Below are 22,685 nucleotides of genomic sequence, written 5' to 3' on the forward strand. Positions count from 1 at the left end.
TTACTTTTACTTTTCCCAGGGATCCTCACTAACTGTGTGGCTTTCCTAGGGGAGGTGGTCCTTCTGGTCAGTATGCCTGCAGACAGCCCCGCAGACAAAGGGCAGCACCTGCCTGATGGGAGGACAGCAACTCCCACCAGCACCTTCACCCAGCAAGACATCAACGAAGGCATCGTGTGGTACAGGCACTCAGGGGTCCCAGCCCAGAGTGACTCCTTCCGCTTTCAGGTACCCTCTGCTTCCTGAATTTCCTGATGTCTGGATGGTCTGATGAAAACCATCACCCTTATTTATAAATAACCCTGGTAATTTTTCCATGATTGCCTAGAGATCACGTATAGGGGAAGGAAAAGTGTAACTAATAGCATTCAGAGATTTTTTTAATCTGTGAATTCAGTCTTAGGAGTATCTGTACAAGCAGAGTCGTTCCATAGCAAAGAGGTTTATAATAGATAATGGCTAAAGTGTTTGGAAAACATGTTTTCAAAATATTAAAATGCCACATGGAGTAAAAAAGATCTTATTTTCTTTTTTCAAATGTTTTTGGAACATTTACCATTTTATGTCAAGGTCATGGACTTGGCAGCCAAACCCAGTGGCTTTATATTTCACTTCCACTGTGTATTAATTACACAACTTTGGGAAAATTACTTGATCAAAGTCCTTGTATTTCAGTTTCCTCATCTATACAATAGCATTATTGTAAGGATTTAATGAGTTAATACATTTAAGGACTTAGAATACTGCCTGTCAGTCTATGAGAGTGTGTGACTACCATTTATGAGGACTGGTCAAATACCAGTACTACAGACTGAATGTTTGTGTCCCCCTCAAAAGTTACACGTGTAAATCCGACCCCTCTGTGTGACAGTATATGCAGATGCGGCCTTTGATTAGCATTAGATGAGGTCATGAGAGTTGTGCCTTCATGAATGGGATTAGTATACTTACAAGTCGCAAGAGAGCTTGCTCCCCGCCTCTGCTGCCTGCCATGCAGATACCATGAGAAGTCGGCAGTCAGCAACCCAGAAGAGGACCCTCACCAGAACCCGGCCATACTGGCACCCTGATCCCAGATGTCCAGCCTCCAGAGCTGTGAGGAATAAATTTCTGTTGTTTATAAGCCCTGCAAGTCTATGGTATTTTTGATAGTAGCCTGAGCCAGTGGAGGCAGCCAGACCATAAGGAGGCTGTCAATAAATTAAAGAATAGGAAACTATATTGGGCAACATTCTCTGGCTGTTATGAAATATAATTAGAAATTAGTAATAAAAGGGTGAAAAAATTGAACCATTTGGAATTTTAAAAATAGCTTCCTAAATAATTACTAGTTCTAAAAGGAAATCAAGATGGCCAACTATTAAGAAATATTGATGAGGAAGAAATAATTTATCAAAATGTAAATGATGTGGACAAAGTCATACTGAGAAGAAAATGGATGGCCTTAAGATGTTATTGAGCAGAAAAGTATGAAAATAAATGAATTAAATATTTAACTCAAGAAGCCAGAGAACCACAAGAGAAGCCTAAGGAAAGCAAAAGGAAGGAATTAATAGAGAGAAACAGAGGAATTGATTAATTGTAAGATGCTAGAATGGGTAAATGAGTAACAAAACCTAAGTCTTTGAAAAGGCCAATAAAATTGGACAAACCTCTGTCAAGGACAATCTGGTAATGACAAATTGAACAGAAATACATGAGTGAGGAAGTGTGAATGAGAAAGAGCACTTAAGCATAGATACAGAAAAGAATTTGGAAAAGTGTCAGAGAAAATATAAAGAAGTTCTCATGGTGATCAGCCAAAGCAGTGTCGCTGTCCCTCCAGGTCTGAGCTGTTTCTTTTGTCCAGGAATCCATTTGGGATAAACTCCACAATGGCTCTCCTTGTTAAAATTGTCATCCACTCTGCTTCTGATGCCTCATGTGCACATCTTCATTGTCTGACTAATTTATATTGTGTAAAAGATGTACTTTCCCAGAGAGCTGTTGAAAGAAGCTTAGAAACCATTAAAATAAAAAGATATACTGAGCACACTGAAGGTCCAGTGAGTGAGCAAACATTACATGCCCTTTGCCCAAGTTAATTTTTCAATTTTAGCACATGGGGACTGGATAGTCGTCAAATAATGAGTCAGAATGGAGGCAAAGACCTCAATCAAAAGAAGTCACCTCAGCAAACTAGACTCCTTAGATCTGCCTTTGCCTTCATAGGCATCAGCATGAAGAATATTATCAATATGGAGCGTTTCCCTGAAAAGGGATTTTCAACACCTGCTAAAATGATATTTTATTGCCTTTGCAAGTTGGCTACTAAGTGGGTTATTATAAAATAGCAAACATTACTGATTTTTTTAAACAAATTAGTTAGAGTTTAAGACATCCAGTTAAACATTATTACTTAGAAAGTGGTTTCCTTTGGAGAATCTTCTCATGTTTTGCTCAAAATGTATTTGAACTCTTGCTTGAAATCTCCTTCAAAATCTGTAGGATATTCTCTAGAATATCCTCAATAATGACAGCATATCATCCTTTAGAAGTGGATTTTTAAAATATAACCAAATAGTCAAAAATCCTTCAGAATCGGTTCTGGTTAAAAAAAAAAAGTAATAATTATTTTTGGTTAAAACAGGGAGTAATTATAAAGTAACAAGCTCAGTTTTCTTACATGATTTGTGAACTCCCTCTGAAGGCATTCCAAAAAATGCATTTTGAACACTGACAGCATCTTTACAGCAAGTATGAAACAGCTCTCTGAGATCATATTCTCTTGGATGTGGAAGTTTTGGTGTGTTTGTTCCTTGGTGTGTTTGATAGGCTTACTTTATTCTTTGAAGTGAAGTGACACAGACACTGCAGCTATGTGCCAAAATAAATGGTTAGCAACTTTCCTCATTCATTTTAGTGTCCCTCAAGGATTTTTGACTTTTTAAAGAAGATGCTGTTCTAATGATCCTTTTCTTTCTTCCCTTATTTTTTTTTCTTTAAAGCAGAAAATGCAATATGATGAGTTGCATGGGTTTAATTCCATTTTAATGTTGATTTGCTGTCATGAGCCATCAATGCAGCCCATCTGTTACTTTGCATCTAAAACTTGGGATTTATGTAATGCGAGTGGTTTTAAAAAAATAAAAAAGAAAGAAAATGGCAGAGTGAGAAGAAAACACGTACGTTTTTTGGCAGGGGAAGAAGCCCTGGTTTCGGCGTATTCAGGTCACACTGACGTAGCCTCAGGGGATGTGGTTTAAAAAAGACCAATGTATTTTACACCAGGACCTTTGCTAGGGAAGCTGGAACTGAGTTCTTGCTTGATAATATGCTCACGTCTCACTACCTGCAGTTCTATTCCTTTTCTTCAAGAGTTAGGGGAATGTATCTTCCCCTTTCCTAACTTCCTGAAGCTTCCAAATTGAGTCATTGTGGTCAGTAAGAATATCACTTGGTTTCAAATACTGCCCCTTATTGGCTTTGTGATCTTGACATCTTAACTTTTTGACCTTCAGTTTTTTATCCGTTGAAAAAAAAGAAAGGAGATAGTATCTACTTTGTGGGTATTAAGTAAGAAAACTTCTGAAAAGTAGCTAGCACAGTGGTGAGCCCATGATCCACGTTCAGTGAATGTTACCTGTTGTCATTAATATTATCTATTGTGACACTATGTCTCCTTGAAAACATGTCAATAGTCTGAAACTTGAGCTCCAGGCATCAGATGTGATCAAGACGCAGAGAAGACATTCTTCTGTGGGGTGTAACTTCAGAAGACATACCTTCTTCTCAGAATTTACAGAACCGTGTCCCCTCTCATATGAACCTAATGCAACTTCATGTGGCCACACAGGCCTTAGCAATTCTTCTAACAAGCATAAGGAGGAGCAGACAGCGAGAGGAGAGTTTACGCACGAAGCTCAGTAGCACTGAGGGTGGGGAGAAGCCGCGTGGGAAGAGCATCACTTTTCAGCCTTTTTAAAGCAGGAAAAAGAAGATTGTGTGACCACTACCCTAATTGTAAATGTTATGAATCTTGCCTTGCAATGATAAGACTGAGATTTGTCTTTTATAATCTGGGTATGGATATTTGTGCTGGGTAAAGATGAAAGAAGTGGAATAAAAATCACAGATAAAATGTGCTGTAATTGCTCAGAATGAGACATTATGTAGCTATCAAAATTATGCTTTCAAGAATGTTTACTGATATAGCAAATATCATACTATCATGTTAAGTAAAAATTTAGAATATACAATTGCATATGAAGTTTCACATATGCATAGAAAAAAGACTAAACTGAAAAGCAGCGATATATTAAAACTTCTTTTTCTAGGGAGTGAAATTCTAGATGATTTTTATTCCTTATTTAGACTTTCTTGCAACTTCAGAATTGCCGAAGATGATTATGTATCTTTTTTTTATAATCAGTAAAAAATTAATCTTAAAATACGAAGCACAGAATGAAAATTGTAATGCAGGAGCGTACAGAATTCAAAGCCAGGTGGTTTAAAAGAGAAAAAATCAACACGGGCAGACGTGCTGTGCCCAGCAGAGGCTGACCAGTGCGCTGCGTATTTCAGGTATCCAGTGGCACAAAGGCCCACGCCCACCTGGAGAGCCGCACATTCAACATCGCCATCTTACCGCAGACGCCAGGCGCGCCCAAGCGCTCCCGGGGAGCATCTCTCCACATGACGGTGAGTTGGGTAGAAAGGCTTGTGGCCACCTCTCGGAAGAGGCATACTGATGGGATATAACAGGATGCCTGGCTCAGAACTCAGACTCTGGAGTTAACAATACCTCCCCTGTGAACACGCTTTTCACTGACTTGAAAAAGAAACTTAAAATTTGCAGAGTGAAAGGAAAGTTAGATGGAATCCACCCCCACTTCCCATCCATTGCTGCTGAGCTTTTTACAGCATGCGAGACAGTCACAGGACCACTCCTTGAGTACGCAGAAGGAATTTCAGGCTTCTGTTTGTTTAATGAACACCGTGTGGGTGTATTTGTCCAGTCAGTTAGAGCTCTGCCTAGCTGGAGACACTTACTCTATGTTTTAGAAGTCCTGTTAGAAATTTCCTTTCTATTATAAAAGTTTCCTGGAGAAGGTGATGCCTGTGCTGACTCCAGAAGATTAAGTAGCAAATCTCCAAGGAAAAGTTTGGGGGGCAGGTTGGAAGGAATAGAGGGGTGATGGCAAAGGGCACCACCAGACATAAAAGCAACACATGCAAAGGCCCAGAGGTGATAGACAATATGATTGTTGGGAAAACTGGAAGTAGTTCAGTAAAACTGGAGACATCAAGGAGGCTGAGGAGAAACGGTGAGAGTGTGGAGGTCTGTGAGCCAGATCCCAGGAGGTCTTTTTGGCTGTGTGGAAGGAGTGTGTGCATATGGAAAGTTTGATGCAAGTCGACAGCTAAATTAGTACATGAAGCTTAGTTCAGACAGTTAGCAGCTCCGCTGTAACTCTCTATCTTTGAGGCATGTAATGCCGGAACCCCTCTTCTGGACAGAGCCACAGGCACATAAGTCCTTGTAAATTAATCATCATGGATTCACATTTTAGTTAGCACCCACATAATTATGCTCCAAATATTGTATCAGCCCTGAGCCTCAATAAAGACAGCAGGTATAGTTTTAGAAATTATGGGTCTGGGGCATGACGGAGACATAAAAGGGGAAACAAAGGTTTTAATGAATAGCTGGTATTGGCATTTCCACCGTAAACCGTAATTTAAAGAAATCATAATTCAGCAGCACTATAAAGTCTATAATTCATCATTCTGACTGGAGGAACTTGGATCAGAATTTTCTCCAAAGCATAAAGAAAAATGTGCACATACATTTCTTGCCAAATGCTAATGCAGTGTTATTTTGAGTTTAGAGGGAAAAAAAATGGGCCAGGAGCCATGAAGATGGTGTCACTCCTGTTCTGCACTGTGAACCTCCAGAAACTTTGCAAGTCACTTAACCTTTAGGGTATCAGGTTGCATGTTTGTAAATTAGGTCTGTCCTATATAATCTAGGGTGTCACAAAGGTTAGTTTACTGCAAAATGTGATTAGACTGTTCTTTCATTCCTGAAATTATATATAGTTTATACAGTTTATATTTCCCACCCCAGGGTTTTCAAATATAGTAGGTCTGGTACAGAGGCTGAGAATTTGAGTTTGTAACAGGTTCCCAAGTGATACTGTTTCTACTGCTCTGCTCACCACACTTGTGGAATCTCTTATTTAGACTAGAAATAAGGAGAAATTCCTTCCAGGCAGAGGAGCAGCAGTTGGAAGAAAGATGCAGACACAGGAGAACATGACAACCCTGAGGAGTGGTAGAGAGTTCATGTGGCTGGAGCAAGTATCTTACATCTTATATCTTACTTCTTATACCTTAGGAAGATATAAGAAGTAAGAGTCAATCATGGAGGACCTGAAGCTAAGATGAAGGGATTTCCATTTTGTCCTGAAAGACTGTTGGGGCAAGTAGGATATAGCAGAGAGCTGGCATGATCAGATTTTCAATTTTAAGAAGGTCATTCTGGCTACAGGGTAGAGAACACCCTGGATGGGGGCCAGATAGGGAGCAAGGAGGCCAAGAAATAGGCTATGGCAGTCACCTAGAACAAGAAAGGTTGGTGGCATGAACACCATGCAGTGGCAACAAGGATGAAGATTTGATGAGATCTTGAAGAGATACTAGCACACCCATGTTCATTGCAGTGTTATTCACAATAGCCAAGAGATGGAAGCAACCTAAATGTCCTTTGACAAATAAATGGACTAAGAAAATGTGGCATATAGAACAATGGAATATTATCCAACCTTAAAAAAAAGAAGAAAGTCCTATCATATGCTACAATATGAATGACCCTTAAGGACACTGTCCTAAAGGAAATAAGCCAGCACAAGAAGACAGATACTGCGTGATTCCGCTTACATGAGCTATCTAAAGTAGTCAGACTCTTAGAAACAGAAAGTGGAATGGTGGTCGCCCCTGCATGCAGTGGGTGGGTATGCAGGTGGGGAGAGGGAAAAAGGGGAGCTGTTGTTCAATAGATAAGGGGTTTCTGTTTTGCAAGAGGAAAAACCACTAGAAATCTGTTGTACAACAATGTGCTATAGTTAACACTACTGTGCTATACACTTGAAAGTAAAGATGGTAAAAATAAAAAGCTGGGAAGAGATTAAGATATTTAGAGATACAGTGCTCAGTTAGATGTGGAAGAGGGTGACACACCCGTTTCTGAGTATACAGAGATGCCGTTCATTGAGATCAGGAACATATGACTTTGAGGGAGTTGTGTAGGAGACACGAGGAGTTCAGTTTGGGATGTGCTTATAAAGGGTGTGCCTATTAAGGGCACGTGGGAGATCGGTAGGTATTCAGGGTGGGAGATAACACCCTCGAGAATCATTAATGGCAGGTAGTGGTTAAGGCCTCAGAAAGAACTGAGATTCCCCAGGAATCCCACTGCATAGAATGAAAAGCAATATATTCAGATACCTGCCTAAATGAAAATTTGTTCTGTGGCCTTTCTGTAATTCTGTCATTCATCAAATCTAAGATCCTTTAAATGGGTTTGGTTTTTAGTACTCATCAGAATTATATGCATATGTGTGTATACATATATCATATATAAACGTATGTGAGATGTATACATTTAGAATATGTATCAAATTTGGGCAAAGAGATCTGAAGACATGTATATCACAGCATAGATAGTGTAAAATTCAGCAAATAAGTTAATAGATTCACATCAATTCATAGTTTTCCGAGTAATCACCTACTATTTGACTTAGAATATCCTTAAGGGCAAATCTTTGTTTAATTGAGTTTGGTATCTTCCTTGGCATCTAGCACAATGCATTATATAAAATAGTTGCTTAGGAAATATTTGTTGACTAAGTGAATATTTTCAGTTCTACTTTCACGTACTTAGTAACTTCCAGCAGGTGCGGGTATGGAAGGTGGGCAGATCAAGTCGGGCTTCACAGGCCGTAACTAGGGGACTTAGCTGTATTCTGAGTAACATGGAGAGCTACGGCAGGGGGTTGAGCAGAGCACTAATGTCCTTTTTAAAGGCATCTCGCTGGCTGCTGTGCTGAAATAGACCGAAGTGGGGGCAAGGGAGAAGTTGGGAGGCCATCATGGTAACCTGGTAACCCAGGAGAGAGACGGTGGCTCCTAGCAGGGTGGTAGCAATGTCGGTGGGGAGAAGCAGTTGGATTCTGGATGCATTCAGAGGTAATATGGGTATTATGAAAACCATTACTCTGTAATCTTCTTTTGTTGACAGATATTTAATTTTAAAAAGTGTCTTCTATAATGATTCCCATGAAATTTAACCTCTCATTTCTTACTGTTTAATTGATAAATATTGAACATTCCAAACAGCCAATATTAAAATTGGTATACTCCAATACATCTCAACCTCAATATTGCTCTCTTCAGAGAATCAGGTCCTTACTTTTCCTACCTAGTATCCATTTCTATTAGTAAAGAAATAAGTATCAATAAATTCTGTAATAAAATGTCTGTTTTCTTGGCTAGAACACATTTCCCTTTTCCATTGTCCTGTGTCCATGAAACTCTCTTTTCTTACCACTTTATTGTTTTAGGGATATCTAGATTTTCAAAAATACTCCATAATATTTTGAGAATTTCTTGTTATTCTATGTTATTGAGATTAAAAGGTAGCAAACAAACCTGAACAATGTATTCAGCTGGCCGTTTTTGGTCAGTGTACCTGTGGCCACACATGTACAGGTTTACAGGTTGTGCACACGTGCATGGACTGTAAACACCTTATGTAGGGCACATATTTCTAATTTGTTGTCCTTAACCGGTTTTAGTTTAGGGTGAGAGACCAGCTGCTATTTGCAGCTCTTGTTTTCCTTGCTCGTTACATTCCAGACCTGAGTGATGACCTGAAATATGACTCTGTCCTATAGCGGGGTTGTCCTAACCTGCAGATGCTGCCTCTCCCCAGGACCACGTATGCCTTGGGGACAATTACCAGGCAACTGCAACCTTCAGTCTTTTCATGCTTAAAAAGAAGAGCACCACACCCTCCTCCAGGAGAGTGACTGAGCCCTGCTTAATCCTTTCCTAAACTGGAAATTCCTTCTGAAAGTGGCAGAGCTTGAAAGAGCAAGAGAGCATGTCAAACTCCAACGCTTCAGGGCTCAGTTAGGAAGAGCCTGTGACGAGCTGCATAGTTTTGTTCTGTTTTATTACCAGACAAGGGCCCTTTTCCTTTTCTCTTCTCCACTCTGTGTTTTTGCCACTGTCCCCAAATCTCTGTTAGGCCTGGTCATGGAATTCTGAATCTCTCCTCTTTTTTATTTTTTTAATGTTGTCACTGTTTGTGGGTTGTGAATACACACAAGTGAAGGCATAGTGAAAGCTGCACACACGTTGGCCTTCTGATTAATTTCACCTGACTCCTTCACTGAGTCCTGAAAGCTAGAAACAAAATGCAGTATCTGGTTCTTTTGAACAGTACAACGGGGACAAAGAGAAATACTGACTATTTTTATAGTGCTTCAATAAACAGTTCTTAAACCTCTGAATTCAGATGGTGGGGCTCTTTGGCATTTAAGATGAGTTCATCTTCAGCCCTTTGAAACCATCAAAGTTAAAAAAAAAGGGGGGGGTGGCGGGCATCACAGTTCCCATTAGCAAGCTGAGGGGTTGGGAGAAATTCTCACCAGATACAGTCTTAGCCCATTAAATTAGAGGAGCAGAGCTGCAGGAATCCAGCTGTGAATAGTAGAATAGCCAGCTGCGATGCTTCATTTTCTAACGTGTGCTACCATGAGTTCCAACTAGGGAAAAATGATCACACTGGGACCCCCACAGCACGCACCCGCAGGGGCCAAGGGCAGGGGACAGAAGGGTCGGGTGCAAGACCCGAAGAGGACTCTGTCACCCTGTGAGGTTCCTGAGGCTGGGACAGATCTGCAAAGCAGGGGACCAGTTCCTTCTTTTGAACTCTCAGAGAAAACTTTGCTATCTGTGACTAATTAAAAAACCCAGAGTGAGGGTTTTGTTGTTTTGTTTTTTTTTTAAATGAGGTTTGTTTTTGCCTCTGGCTTTTGTTCATCAGACCATTTTTTCTTCTTCTTTCTTAAATTTTGTGTAGGCTCGGGAGGATGGCCTGACTGTGATTCAGCCTCATTCCCTCCCCTTCGTAAACTCTGAGAGGCCAAGTGGAAAGATCGTGTACAACATCACTATACCTCTGCATCCAAATCAAGGTGAGACGTGCGGTCAGTCATCTTCTGAGTGATGCTGCTGTCTTCCACTTGTTGACCAGCCTTAAAAGCTCTGAAATTCTGTCTGCTTCTACTTGTTGAGGATTTCAGGAGTAACAATTATTCATCACCTTTGCTCCTGTCTTCTGAGTTTAGAACCAACTGAGAGAGAGAGACTGTGGTCAGATAGAGGGAGATGGATGTGTCAGGTTTGGTACTGACAGAGCTGTGCCTAAGAAAACAGCGTGCACATAGCTTTAATCACCAGATGAGCTCCCCCTCCCATGGCAGGCAGAACCAGACAGACCCAAGCATGGCCCGTAGGGACAGACAGCTCCTGCCCTGATGAGGTTATGATAGGCAAGCAGACCAGAAAGAGCTTGTGCTAAAGACAGCTGGGGCTCAACGGGGCCTGAGCCCCACATACTTAGTTTCATTCCCACTTGGATAAGTCACTCCTCCTCTCATACGGGAGCATGGAAATATGGAATTACAGTTAGAGGAGAGGTGGGCCCCTGCCGTCAGTCTCCAGCCCTCAGATCCCTTTACTTTGGGGCTCAGCTAACAAGCCTGCGCCGGAATAGGTGTGGCCGGGCATCACAGGAGGGTCGGCTTCTACAAAGACACTTCTGTTCCCTCTGGAGCTGCTCTCCCAAGACCAACCACTGCCTTAGATATAAGCCTTTCACATTATCATATTCCCAAGAAGAAATTAAATTTCATTTCCCTTTTGAAAAGGTCTAGAGGAATTAAAAGTCTGAAAGTCCTCCTTCCATCTTTTTTTAATCTAAGTCATACTCAATAAGAAAAAAATAAACAACCCAATCCAAAAATGGGCAGAAGACCTAAATAAGCAATTCTCCAAGGAAGACATACAAATGATCAAAAAGCACATGAAAAAATGCTCAATATCACTAATTATCAGAGAAATGCAAATCAAAACTACAATGAGGTATCACCTCACACCAGTCAGAATGGCCGTCATTCAAAAATCCACAAATGACAAATGCTGGAGAGGCTGTGGAGAAAGGGGAACCCTCCTACACTGCTGGTGGGAATGCAGTTTGGTGCAGCCACTATGGAAAACAGTGTGGAGATTCCTCAAAAGACTAGGAATAGACTTACCATATGACCCAGGAATCCCACTCCTGGGCTTGTATCCAGAAGGAAATCTACTTCAGGATGACACCTGCACCCCAATGTTCATAGCAGCACTATTTACAATAGCCAAAACATGGAAACAGCCTAAATGTCCATCAACAGGTGACTGGATAAAGAAGAAGTGGTATATTTATACAATGGAATACTACTCAGCCATAAAAACCGACAACATAGTGCCATTTGCAGCAACATGGATGCTCCTGGAGAATGTCATTCTAAGTGAAGTAAGCCAGAAAGAGAAAGAAAAATACCATATGAGATTGCTCATATGTGGAATCTAAAAAACAAAAACAAAAGCAAACAAACAAACAAAAACAAAGCGTAAATAAAGGACAGAAATAGACTCACAGACAGAGAATACAGACTTGTGGTTACCAGGGGGGTGGAGGGTGGGAAGGGATAGACTGGGATTTCAAAATTGTAGAATAGACTACACTGTATAGCACAGGGGAATATACACAAAATGTTATGATAACTCACAGAGAAAAAAATGTGACAATGAGTGTGTATATGTCCATGAATAACTGAAAAATTGTGTTGAACACTGGAATTTGACACAACATTGTAAAATGATTATAAATCAATAAAAAAATGTTAAAAAAAAAAAAAGTCATAGCTAGAGTCATCCTTCCTATGGGGCCAGAGTGGAGATGTTCTTCCAGACAAGCAGCCTGAATGGTGAAGCCTCATATGCTCCCTCCTTTTAAAGAGTTGATAGGACAGGAAAGATGATCACAGCATAAGTTCTATACCTGCAGAGTTTAGAAATGACAGACAAATCTGCAGCCCCTGAAGTATTTATAATTTAGTGATTGTTGCAAATCAAGATCTTAGAATAGTCAGGATCCATGTTACTGTTGCTAAGGATCATCACAGAGACTAGGGAGCCTCTGAAGGACAGAGGGGAGATTGAGAAAAATCACTTTACAGCCTCACCAAGAGACCAGTCTGTGCCTTTTTTTTTTTTTTTTTTTTTTAGCGACTTTGACCTTTGAACTTAAGCTCAATTGCGAGAATCTCATAATTATGGTACAGCATCTGTGACTTGTGAAGAATTCCCTGGTCTAAGCTACACAGGGGACAGTAGTTTGCATCTTACTATTGCTTATGGTCAGTGAATCCTAGTCAAGAGTATTTGGGTTTCCGATTTGCCCTTTTCTTCAATAACTAGAGAATAGTCCACCAAGAACAACTTGAGAGCACTTGTTCCTGAGGAATAAAGGCCTCCCACCTGTGGAAAAAGCAGCTTTATGGCCCCGATCATTCAGCCAGCCACCAGAATTACTGCTGATGCTCATGCTGACTCTTCCTCCCCAGGCACCATTGAACGCAGGGACCAGCCTCACTCTCCCATCCGCTACTTCACACAGGAAGACATCAACCAGGGCAAAATCATGTACCGTCCTCCCATGGCAGCCCCCCACCTCCAGGAGATCACGGCCTTCTCCTTTGCTGGTAAGGCTTTTTTCTCTATGTGAAGCACCAAACTGCTCTCTGTGGATCTTCATGGCAGTCTTGCCCTGACTCTGCCATAGTCCTTCTAGAGAGTTTGGTGACACTGCTCTGTAGGTTTTCAAAATAGCTCAAGACTTGGGGGCCAATAAGTAGCTCTGTGCTCATGTTCATCATTTTTTCCTTTATTCATTTGTGCTGGCATACTTTTAATAAATTTCTACTTTATGTTGTGTCTCTGATGTGGAAAGGCCTGAGAGAGGCCTTAGAGATCTACTGGTGAGAAACAAGAGGCATGAATCCTGTTCTTGATGAGTTTTGGGATCTAAGTATAGAGACAGAATTTGGAAATAATCCCAGTAATGAACATTTAGTTGCAGGCTGAGACAAGAGCTCTGAAAAGAAAGAGGAATGTTTAGTGGTGGAATTGGATGTAGCGAGACTGACCTAGACTGAGGGTTCATTGCTGGCTGCCCCAGGGAGGCATTGACAGTCGAGGGATGGGTAGACGCTAACTAGGCTAAGTGTGTGTGTTGGGACCATTGGGAGGACATTCCTGAAGGAAGGGCACATGTCCCTGTGCAGAGGCCCTGCGAGGGAGAGAATGTGACATTCTGGGGATTTAAAAAAAAGGTCAGTGTAGACTATTACTCAGCCATAAAAAAAAGAATGAAATAATGCCATTTACAGCAACATGGATATGCCTAGAGATTATCATACTAAGTGAAGTAAGTCAGACAGAGAAAGACAAATATTTTACAATATCATTTATATGTAGAATCTAAAAAATAGTATGAATGAACTTATTTACAAAACAGAAATAGACTCAGACATAGAAAACAAACTTATGCCTACCAAATGGGAAAGAGGAGGGAAGGGATAAATTGAGAGTAGGGGATTAACAGATACCATACTACATACTACCATACTAAAATAAACAATAAGGACCCACTGTATAGCACAGGGAACTATATTCAGTATCTTATAATAAACTATAATGGAAAAGAATCCAAAAAATATAGATATATACATATATATACATATAACCAAATCACTTTGCTGTACACCTGAAATGAATGCAATATTGTAAATCAACTATACTTCAATTTTTAAAAAATGGTCAGTGTGTCTGGAATGTGGAGGGTTGAGCAGAACAAGGATGAGCCTGTCGGTATGGATAGAGGCCAGGCCTTAGAGGCCCTGGAAGCCTGCAGGGATTTGGATCAGAACAGTAGAACCTGGTGAAGGTTTTAAGTTACAGGGGGAAAAGGAACTCTTTGACTGCAGTGATGTGAGTGGATTTGAGGAGGGGCCGGGGCAGATGGATATGTGGTTGAATGGAAACTGGCGAGAAGGATCCTGCTGTATCTCAGGGAAGGTCCCATGTAAAAATGAAGAATGCAGGTGATCTTTAGATTAAAACCAGAATTTGACAGATGGCACCTTTTTTAAAGAAGAGAAGACTGAGCAAAAGAATAACTAAATTTCTGATTCAGGCAAGTGTGTGCCCTTCCACTAAGCTAAAACAGCCTTAATCCTTGCCACCCCTTACCTCCCCCCTTGACCTAGTATTCAAAGCTGCTGAGGTTTTTTAAAATTTTAATTCTTATTTTTTACTGAAATGTAGTCAATTTACAATGTAAGTTTCAGGTGTACAACAAAGCATTTGGGTTATACATATACATACATACATGTATTTTCAGTTTCTTTTCCATTATAGCTCGTTACAAGAAATTGAATATAGCTCCCTGTGCTATACAGTAGGTCTGTGTTATTTATCTATTCTAAATATAGTAGATGCGTATCTGTTAGTCCCAAACTCCTAATCTATCCCTTCCTTCCCCTTCCCAGCTGGTAACCACACAAAACTACTGAGTTTTAAGCCCCTGCCCTAAATGTTTCTGTGCTCTGAAATCATTCTAAAAATCTGCAAGCCTGTTTCTTTATGATACTTAAAATGTATGTATCATATAGCACTTAATATAGAGTATTATTTTTGTATAGTAGCTTTATTCATACAGAACAATTGGTGATTTCTTATGGTGAGTTTAACACAGCTTGAATAATTTTAGAGTTATGTTTTAAAGTATGCCAAATGTTTAAAGTAATATTTGCCATTATTTGTATAGTTGCAATTTTCTAGAAAATGATTAACTCCTCTGTTACAGTGAAAATCCGTAAGTGTTGGGGTAGACTTCTTATCTAAAGGTTTACTAAAGGTTTACTAAAGGTTTACTATATCTTATCTAAAGGTTTCCCCAATGTTTACTAACTGATAACTGGTAGCCAGTGAAAATGTCCATGGTCCTCTAACTCCAACTTTACAAGACCTACTTTACAAGAAACTCCCTGGGATTAGAGGGAAAGAAAACATGTCAGCCATGGTTGAAGTTATTTCCGAATACACTATACTGCAGAGAGCAGAGTCCTGTCCTGTATAATCTATGGGATAAATGCCACGAGGTAAATCTCTCACACTCACACTGTTACAGTGTGTAAATCAATGTCCCAGGCATCACTCAATTCTACAATGGAACTGACCCACCAGAGAGCCTTGTCAGTGATGTATGGCATCACCCACAGTCACCGATTTGTACGATTCTGTGTACTGATAAAATGGAATCTGAATGAATGTGTTATAAATCACTCTAACTGCTGTGATATAAAATTATTCCTCTATGGGTTTCCTTTTGTTACTTAAAATTAGTGCTGGCACCATTAATTCAACATAACATTAGCAAACAACCTGGTGATCTTTCCATAAACCCTAATAATTTAGATTAAAATGTCCTTTTACTTTTCTAACCTCTGCATTATATTTTGTACCTTCTGCATCTATTTCTGACCTCAAAATATTTAGTGTACTGATTTTCTCACATCTGTTCTTTCAGGTCTTCCAGACTCAGTGAAATTCCACTTCACAGGTAAACATTTTTATCTCAATTTTATTGGAAAATGGAATTTTTCCTTTTTTTAAAAAAATTTGTCCCTTCTTTTTACTCTCTTCATCATTACCTTTAGCTATTTTCTAAGAACTACTTAAAAGTTACATTAACACAAGTTTCTTCTAAAATAATTACGTGGCTAGTTAAATAGTTATAGCTTAACTTTGTATTCATAAAAAAATAATTTACCAAGGATACCAAAGATTACTATTCTTTAAGCCCCATTTCAACTTGCCCTAATATCTATTAAAAACAGGTTATGGTTAAGACTCTGGATCCAGATTGTCTGGGCTTCAGCCTGCTTTGGGAAAGTTTCTTAACTTCTCTGTGACTTGAATGTCTTATTCATCAATGGGGATAATAAATAATAATTACATACGTGTAAAGCCCCCAGAACAGTGATTGGCATACCTCGTTTTACTGAACCTTATTGTACTTTGTAGATATTGCATTTTTTACAAATTGAAGGTTTGTGGGAACTCTTTGTAGAGCAAGTCTGTCTGTCGGTGCTGTTTTTCCGAGAGCATTTGCTTACTTCATGTCTGTGGTCACATTTTGGTAATTCTCACAATATTTCAAAATTTTTTTCATTATTATATTTTGAATGCAAGGTTCTTTAAATTCTACAGTGCTTTATAATTTTCAGAAGTTTCACATACAATTTCATATAATCTCATAATAAACTTTTTCATTATCATTATTATATTTGTTATAGTGATCAGTGATCTTTGATGTTAATATTGTAATTGTTTTGGGGCATGAACCACACCCATATAAGACAGCAAGCTTAATAAATGTGTGTGTTCTGAGTGTTGCACACACCGGCCATTCCCCTGTCTCTCTCCCTCTCCTTGGGCCTCTGTATTCTCTGAGACACAATAATATTAAAATTAAACCCATCAATAACCCTACAGTGACCTCTAAGTGTTCAAGTGAAAGGAAGAGCCACACATCTCTCACTTTAAATCAAAAACTAGAACAGCTTAGTGAGAAACACACATCAGAAGCCAAGACAGGCCAAAAGCTAGGCCTCTAATGCCAAACAGCCAAGTTGTGAATGCAGAGGAAAAATTATTGAAGGAAATTAAAAGCGCTACTCCAGTGAACACATGAATGATAAGAAAGCAAAACAGCCCTACTACTGATACGGAGAAAGTTTTAGTGGTCTGGAGAGATGAACAAACCAGCTACAATATTCCCTAGGCCAGAGCCTTCAGAGCAAGGACTTAACTCTCTTCAATTCTGTGAAGGCTGAAAAAGGTGAGGAAACTTCAGAAGACAAGTTGGAAGCTAGCAGAGTTTGGTTTGTGAGGTTTAAGAAAAGAAGCCGTCTTCTTAACATAGAAGTGCAAGGTGAAGCAACAAGTGCTGTTGTAGAGGCTGCAGCAAGTTATCTAGAAGATCTAGCTCAGATCATTAATGAAGGAGGCTACACTAAACAACAGATTGCCAATGCAGATGAAGCAGCCTTCTATCAGAAGAAGATGCCATGCAGGACTTACATAGCTAGAGAGGAGGAAGTCAATGACTGACTTCAAAGCTTCAAAGGACCAACTGACTCTCTTGTTAGAGATTAATACATCTGGTGACTTTAAGTTGAAACCAGTGCTCATTTACCATTCCAAAAAATTCTATGGCCCTTAAAAATTATACACTAAATCTTCTCTTCTGTGCTCCATAAATGGAATAGCAAAGCATGGATCACAGCACATCTATTTACAACACGGCTTACTGAATATTTTAAGTTTTCTCTTAAGTCCTACTGCTCAGAAAGGAAAAAAAAAAAAGAACTTATTTCTATAGGAGGAGGGTATAGCTCAGTGGTAGAGTGCATGCTTAGTATGCACAAGGTCCTGGGTTCAATCCCCAGTACCTCCACCAAAAGAAATAGGTAACCTAATTACCTACCCCCTAAAAAGATTTTTTTTTAATATGTTGCTGTTTATTGACAATGCACCTGGCCATCCAAGAACTCTCATGGAGATGTACAACAAGATTGATGTTGTTTTCATGTCTGCTAACACAACATCTATTCTGCAGTCCATGGATCAAGGAATAATTTTGACTTTCAAGTCTTATTATTTAAGAACTACGTTTTGTAAGACTATAGCTGCCATGGATAGTGATTCCTGGGATGGATCTGGGCAAAGTACATTAAAAACCTTCTGGAAAAGTTTCACTATTCATGTCATTAAGAATATTCACAATTCATGGGAAGAAGTCAAAATAACAACATTAATAGGAGTTTTGAAGAAGGTGATTCCAATCTTCATGGATGACTATGAGAGTTTCAAGACTTCAGTGAAGGAAGTAACTGCAGATGTGGTGGAAATATCAAGAGGACTAGAATTAGAAGTGGATCCTGAAGATGTGACTGAATTGCTGCAATCTCATGATAAAACTTTAACAGACGAGGTGTTGCTTCTTATGGATGAGCAAAACATCTTAGTTTCTTGAGAAGAAATATACTCCTAATGAAGGTGGTGTGAAGATTGTTGAAATGACAACAAAGGATTTAGAATATTACATAAACTTAGTTAAAGCAGCAGCAGGATTTGAGAAGATTGAATCCAGTTTTGAAAGAAGTTCTGTGGGTAAAATGCTATCAAACAGAATTCCATGCTACAGAGAAATCGTTCATGAAAGGAAGAATCAATCAATGCAGCAGACTTCATTGTCTTATTTTAAGAAATTAACACAGCCACCCCAACCTTCAGCAATGACCACCCTGATCAGTCAGCAGCATCAAATCAAATCCCATCAAACAAAAAGAAGGCTCAGATGATGGTCAGCATGTTTTAGCAATATAATAGTCTTTAACGAAGGGTTTTTAGACAATGCTATTGCACATTAATAAACTACAGTATAGTGTAAACATAACTTTAATATGCACTGGAAAACCTAATTTTTCATGTGACTTGCTTTATTGCAATATTCATTTTATTGCAGTGGTCTGGAACCAAACCCCAAACCATGTCCCAGGGTATGCCTGTAATCATCCCTGGGTGACACTCAACTAATGAATTGTTGTTGTATATAGCATTGAATAGAGCCTTTCATTGGATACCTCGCTACTGGAAGGGAAGTGTTGTGACCCAGAGAGTGAGTTGTGATAGCTGTGTGTAGAAGACCTCAGCGTTCTGGTTTTAGTTCACAGTACAGTAAAAGCTGAGTGCCAGTAAGCAAAAGCAGAATCAGACCTGACATCTATGCTGGTGCAAAATAGAGGCAAGATTTCTTTGTTTAGGTCTAGAGTGAGGATGGTTGACCATAAACGGCATCCTTAAATAGCTGTTTAGTTGGGATTGACTATTCCATTAGAAACAACCATCAGGATGTCCTATTGTGTTTCATATAGATAGAAATCTTGATGGGAGAGATTCACCTCTCTGAAACTCCCAGATAGTCCTCCTATGAGGGTTAAAAAATCACACTTGAATCAACAGAAAATTTTAGAATTGTGTTGTTTTTTTCCTTTTTATTTTTTAATTGAGGTATAATTGACATGTAACATTGCATTCGTTTCAGGTGTACAACACAGTGAGTAAATATTTGTATTCATTGCAAAATGATCACCACAATAAGTCTACTTGACATCTGTCACGTGTATAGTAACAAAATTTTTCTTCCTGTGGTAAAACTTTTACAATCGCTCTCTCAGCAACTTTCAAATATGCAGCACAGAATTATTAACTATAGTCACCATGCTGTACATTATATCTTCATGTTTCAGTTATCCATTCATCCACCAATGGATACTAATCTTGGCTAGCGTGAATAATGCTGCAATAAACACGGAGTGCAGCTCTCTCTTTGAGACACTGATTTCATTTTACTTGGATATACACCCCAGAAGTGGGATTGCTAGATCATATAGTAGTTCTAGTTTTAATTTTGAGGGGAACCTTCATACTGTTTTCCATAGTGGCCTCACCAATTTACATTCCCACTAACAGTGTAAAAAGGTTACCTTTTCCTCACACCCTCACAACACTACCTATCTTTTGTCTTTTTGTTATTAGCCATTCTAAGAGGTGTGGCGTGATATCTCATTGTGGTTTTGATTTGCATTTTCCTGAAGATCAGTGATGTGAGAACCTTTTCATGTACCTGTTGGCCATCTGTATATCTTCTTTGGAAAAATGTCAATTCATATTCTCTGTCCATTTTTAATCAGATTGTTTGTGGGATTCTTTGCTATTGAGTTGTATGAGTTCTTTATATATATAGTATTAACCCCTCATCAGATACACGATTCGCAAATATTTTCTCCCATTCTGTAGGTTGCTTTTTCTTTTTGTTGATGGTTTTCTTTGATATGCAGAAGATTTTCCCTTTGCTATGCAAATAGGATGTAGTCCAACTTGTTTATTTTTGTTTTTGTTGTCAAATTTTAAAAAATCATTGCCAAGGCTGATGTCAAGGAGATTATCACCTATGTTTTCTTCCAGGAGTTTTATAGCTTCAGGTCTTATGTTTAAGTCTTTAATCCATTTTGAGTTAATTTCTATGTATATTGTAAGATAGTGGTCCAGTTTCCTTCTATTGAACATGGCTGTCCAGTTTCTCTTGACACCATTTATTGAAGATTGTCCTGTCTCCATTTTATATTCTTTGTTCTTTTGTCATAAATTAATTAACCTTATATTTGTATATATATTATAGGCTCTCTCTATATATATATGTATTCCTTTGATCTATAGATCAGTTTTATACCAGTACCATACTGTTTTGATTATTATAGCTTTGTAATATAGTTTGAAACCAGGATGCATGATGCCTCCGGCTTGTTCTTCTTTCTCCAGATTGCTTTGGCTATTTGGAGCTTTTCATTGTTCCATAAAAATTTTAGGATTATTTGTTGTATTTCTGTGAAAAAATGCTATTGAAATTTTCATAGAGATTGCATTGAATCTGTAGATTGCATTGAGCAGTATGGACATTTTGACAATATTAATTCTTCTAATTCTTCAAGCATGGAATAGCTTTTCATTTATTTGTGTCTTCAATTTCTTTCATCAATGTCCTATAGTTTTCATCATACAGATCTTTCACTTCCTGTGTTAAATTTATCCCTAGGTATTTTATTCTTTTTAATGCAATTGTCAATGAGATTATTTTCATAATTTTTCTAATAGCTTGTTATTAGTGTTTAGAAATGCAACTGATTTTTGTGTATTGATTTTGTATCCTGCAGGTTTACTGAATTCAGTTATTAGATCTCCTGGGTTTTTGATGGAATCTTTAGGGTTTTCTATATATGATACCATGTCGTCTACAAATAGTGACAGTTTTTCTTCTTCCTTTCTTTCTGATTTTGATGCCTTTTATTTCTTTTTCTGGTGTTGTGCTATTGTTGAAAAGAACCCAGTATCAGCTCATTTCTAGTGATAAACTTCTAGATAAATCATACGTCAGTAATACTGTACAACAGATTATAACAGTTTACATTTTACAAAACAATTTACAATATAAGTTGTCTTATTTAATCCTGATAACAATGTTGTAAGGACAGGTTTTATTTTAGCATTTTAAAGCTAAGGAAACAAAGGATCATTAGAATAGTAATCTACCCAGGTTTCCATATCTGGTAAACAGTAGAATCAGGATTTTAGTACAAGTTTCTGACTCTGAGTATGGGATATTTAGTTTAGTCTGGTCTGTATGTGTTCTACTCATGAAAAACAAGCATCATGGTAGTATACCAGTTTGGTTTCCAAGCCTCAGCACTTACCTGAAAGCTTGAATAGGTAAAGGGGTTATCTATTAACTTCTCCAGGACTTTAAGTTAAATCATCCATGAACCTATTATACAGAGTAAAGTAAATGGACATTGGGCTGACCTTAAATTAATTTATCTTGTTTCTGCCTGAGGTTCCTTTTTTATTGTTCAGTGATTTTAAAAAAATTATTTTAATTTTTTTAGAGTGGTGTTAGTTTTACAACAAAATTGAGAGGAAGGTATATAGACACATGCATAGCATAGCCTCTCCAATTATCAACATCACCCACTAGAATGATACATTTTTTCTAAACCAAGGATGGACTTATATTGACACATCCTAATCTCCCAAAGTCCAGTTTACTCTAGAGTTCACTCTTAGTGCTGTATATTCTATGAGGTTAGACCAAAGTATGACATTTATCCATCATTATCATATCATACAGAGTATTTTCACTGCCCTGAAAGTCCTTTGTGCTCTGCCTATTTACCTCTCCCCACTCCTACCTCCCACCTTTGGCAACCACTATTCTTTTTATTGTCTTCCATAGTTTTGCCCTTTTCAGAATATCATATAGTTGGAATTATACAGCATGTAGCCTTTTCACTTAGCTTTCTTTACTTAGTAATATGCTTTTAAGATTCCTCTGTGTCTTTTCATGGTTTGGTAGCTCATTTATTTTTTTAGTGCTGTATAATATTCCATTGTCCAGCTGTACCGTAGTTTATCAATTCACTTACTGTAGGACATCTTGGTTGCTTCCAAGTTTTGGCAATTATGACTAAAACTGCTATAAACATCTGTGTGCAGATTTCTGTGCAGACATAAGTTTTCAGCTCCTTTGGGAAATACCAAGGATTCCAATTGCTAATCTTATATATGGTAGGAGTATGTTTAGCTTTATAAGAAACAGCCAAACTGTCTTCCAAAGTGGCTGTACCATTTTGCATTCCGACTAGCAATATATGAGAGTTCCTTTTGGGCTATATCCTCACAAGCGCTTGGTGTTGTCAGTGTTCCAAATTCTGCCCATTCTAATTAGTGCATGGTGGGATCCTACTGTTGTTTTACTTTGCGTTTCCATGCTGACATATGATGACGAGCATATTTTTCACATGCTTATTTGCCGTTTGTGTCTTCTTTGGTGCAGCATCCATTAAGGT

At 38.6% G+C, this 22,685-nt stretch overlaps 1 protein-coding gene across 2 annotated transcripts in view; it reads left to right on the forward strand.

Annotated features, from left to right (window-relative positions):
- The window catches only part of FRAS1 (Fraser extracellular matrix complex subunit 1), a 408,983-nt gene that overhangs the window by 291,325 nt on the left and 94,973 nt on the right, over positions 1-22,685 (forward strand). For both annotated transcript variants that reach the window (XM_064485618.1, XM_031432509.2), the window contains exons 31-35: positions 50-228; positions 4,564-4,680; positions 10,130-10,244; positions 12,720-12,857; positions 15,746-15,778. In XM_064485618.1, coding sequence (XP_064341688.1) covers positions 50-228; positions 4,564-4,680; positions 10,130-10,244; positions 12,720-12,857; positions 15,746-15,778 — 582 coding nt within the window. The remainder of the gene's footprint in view (positions 1-49; positions 229-4,563; positions 4,681-10,129; positions 10,245-12,719; positions 12,858-15,745; positions 15,779-22,685) is intronic.

Source organism: Camelus dromedarius, chromosome 1 (assembly GCF_036321535.1).
Source record: "Camelus dromedarius isolate mCamDro1 chromosome 1, mCamDro1.pat, whole genome shotgun sequence".
In the NCBI taxonomy this organism is placed as follows: Eukaryota; Metazoa; Chordata; class Mammalia; order Artiodactyla; family Camelidae; genus Camelus; species Camelus dromedarius.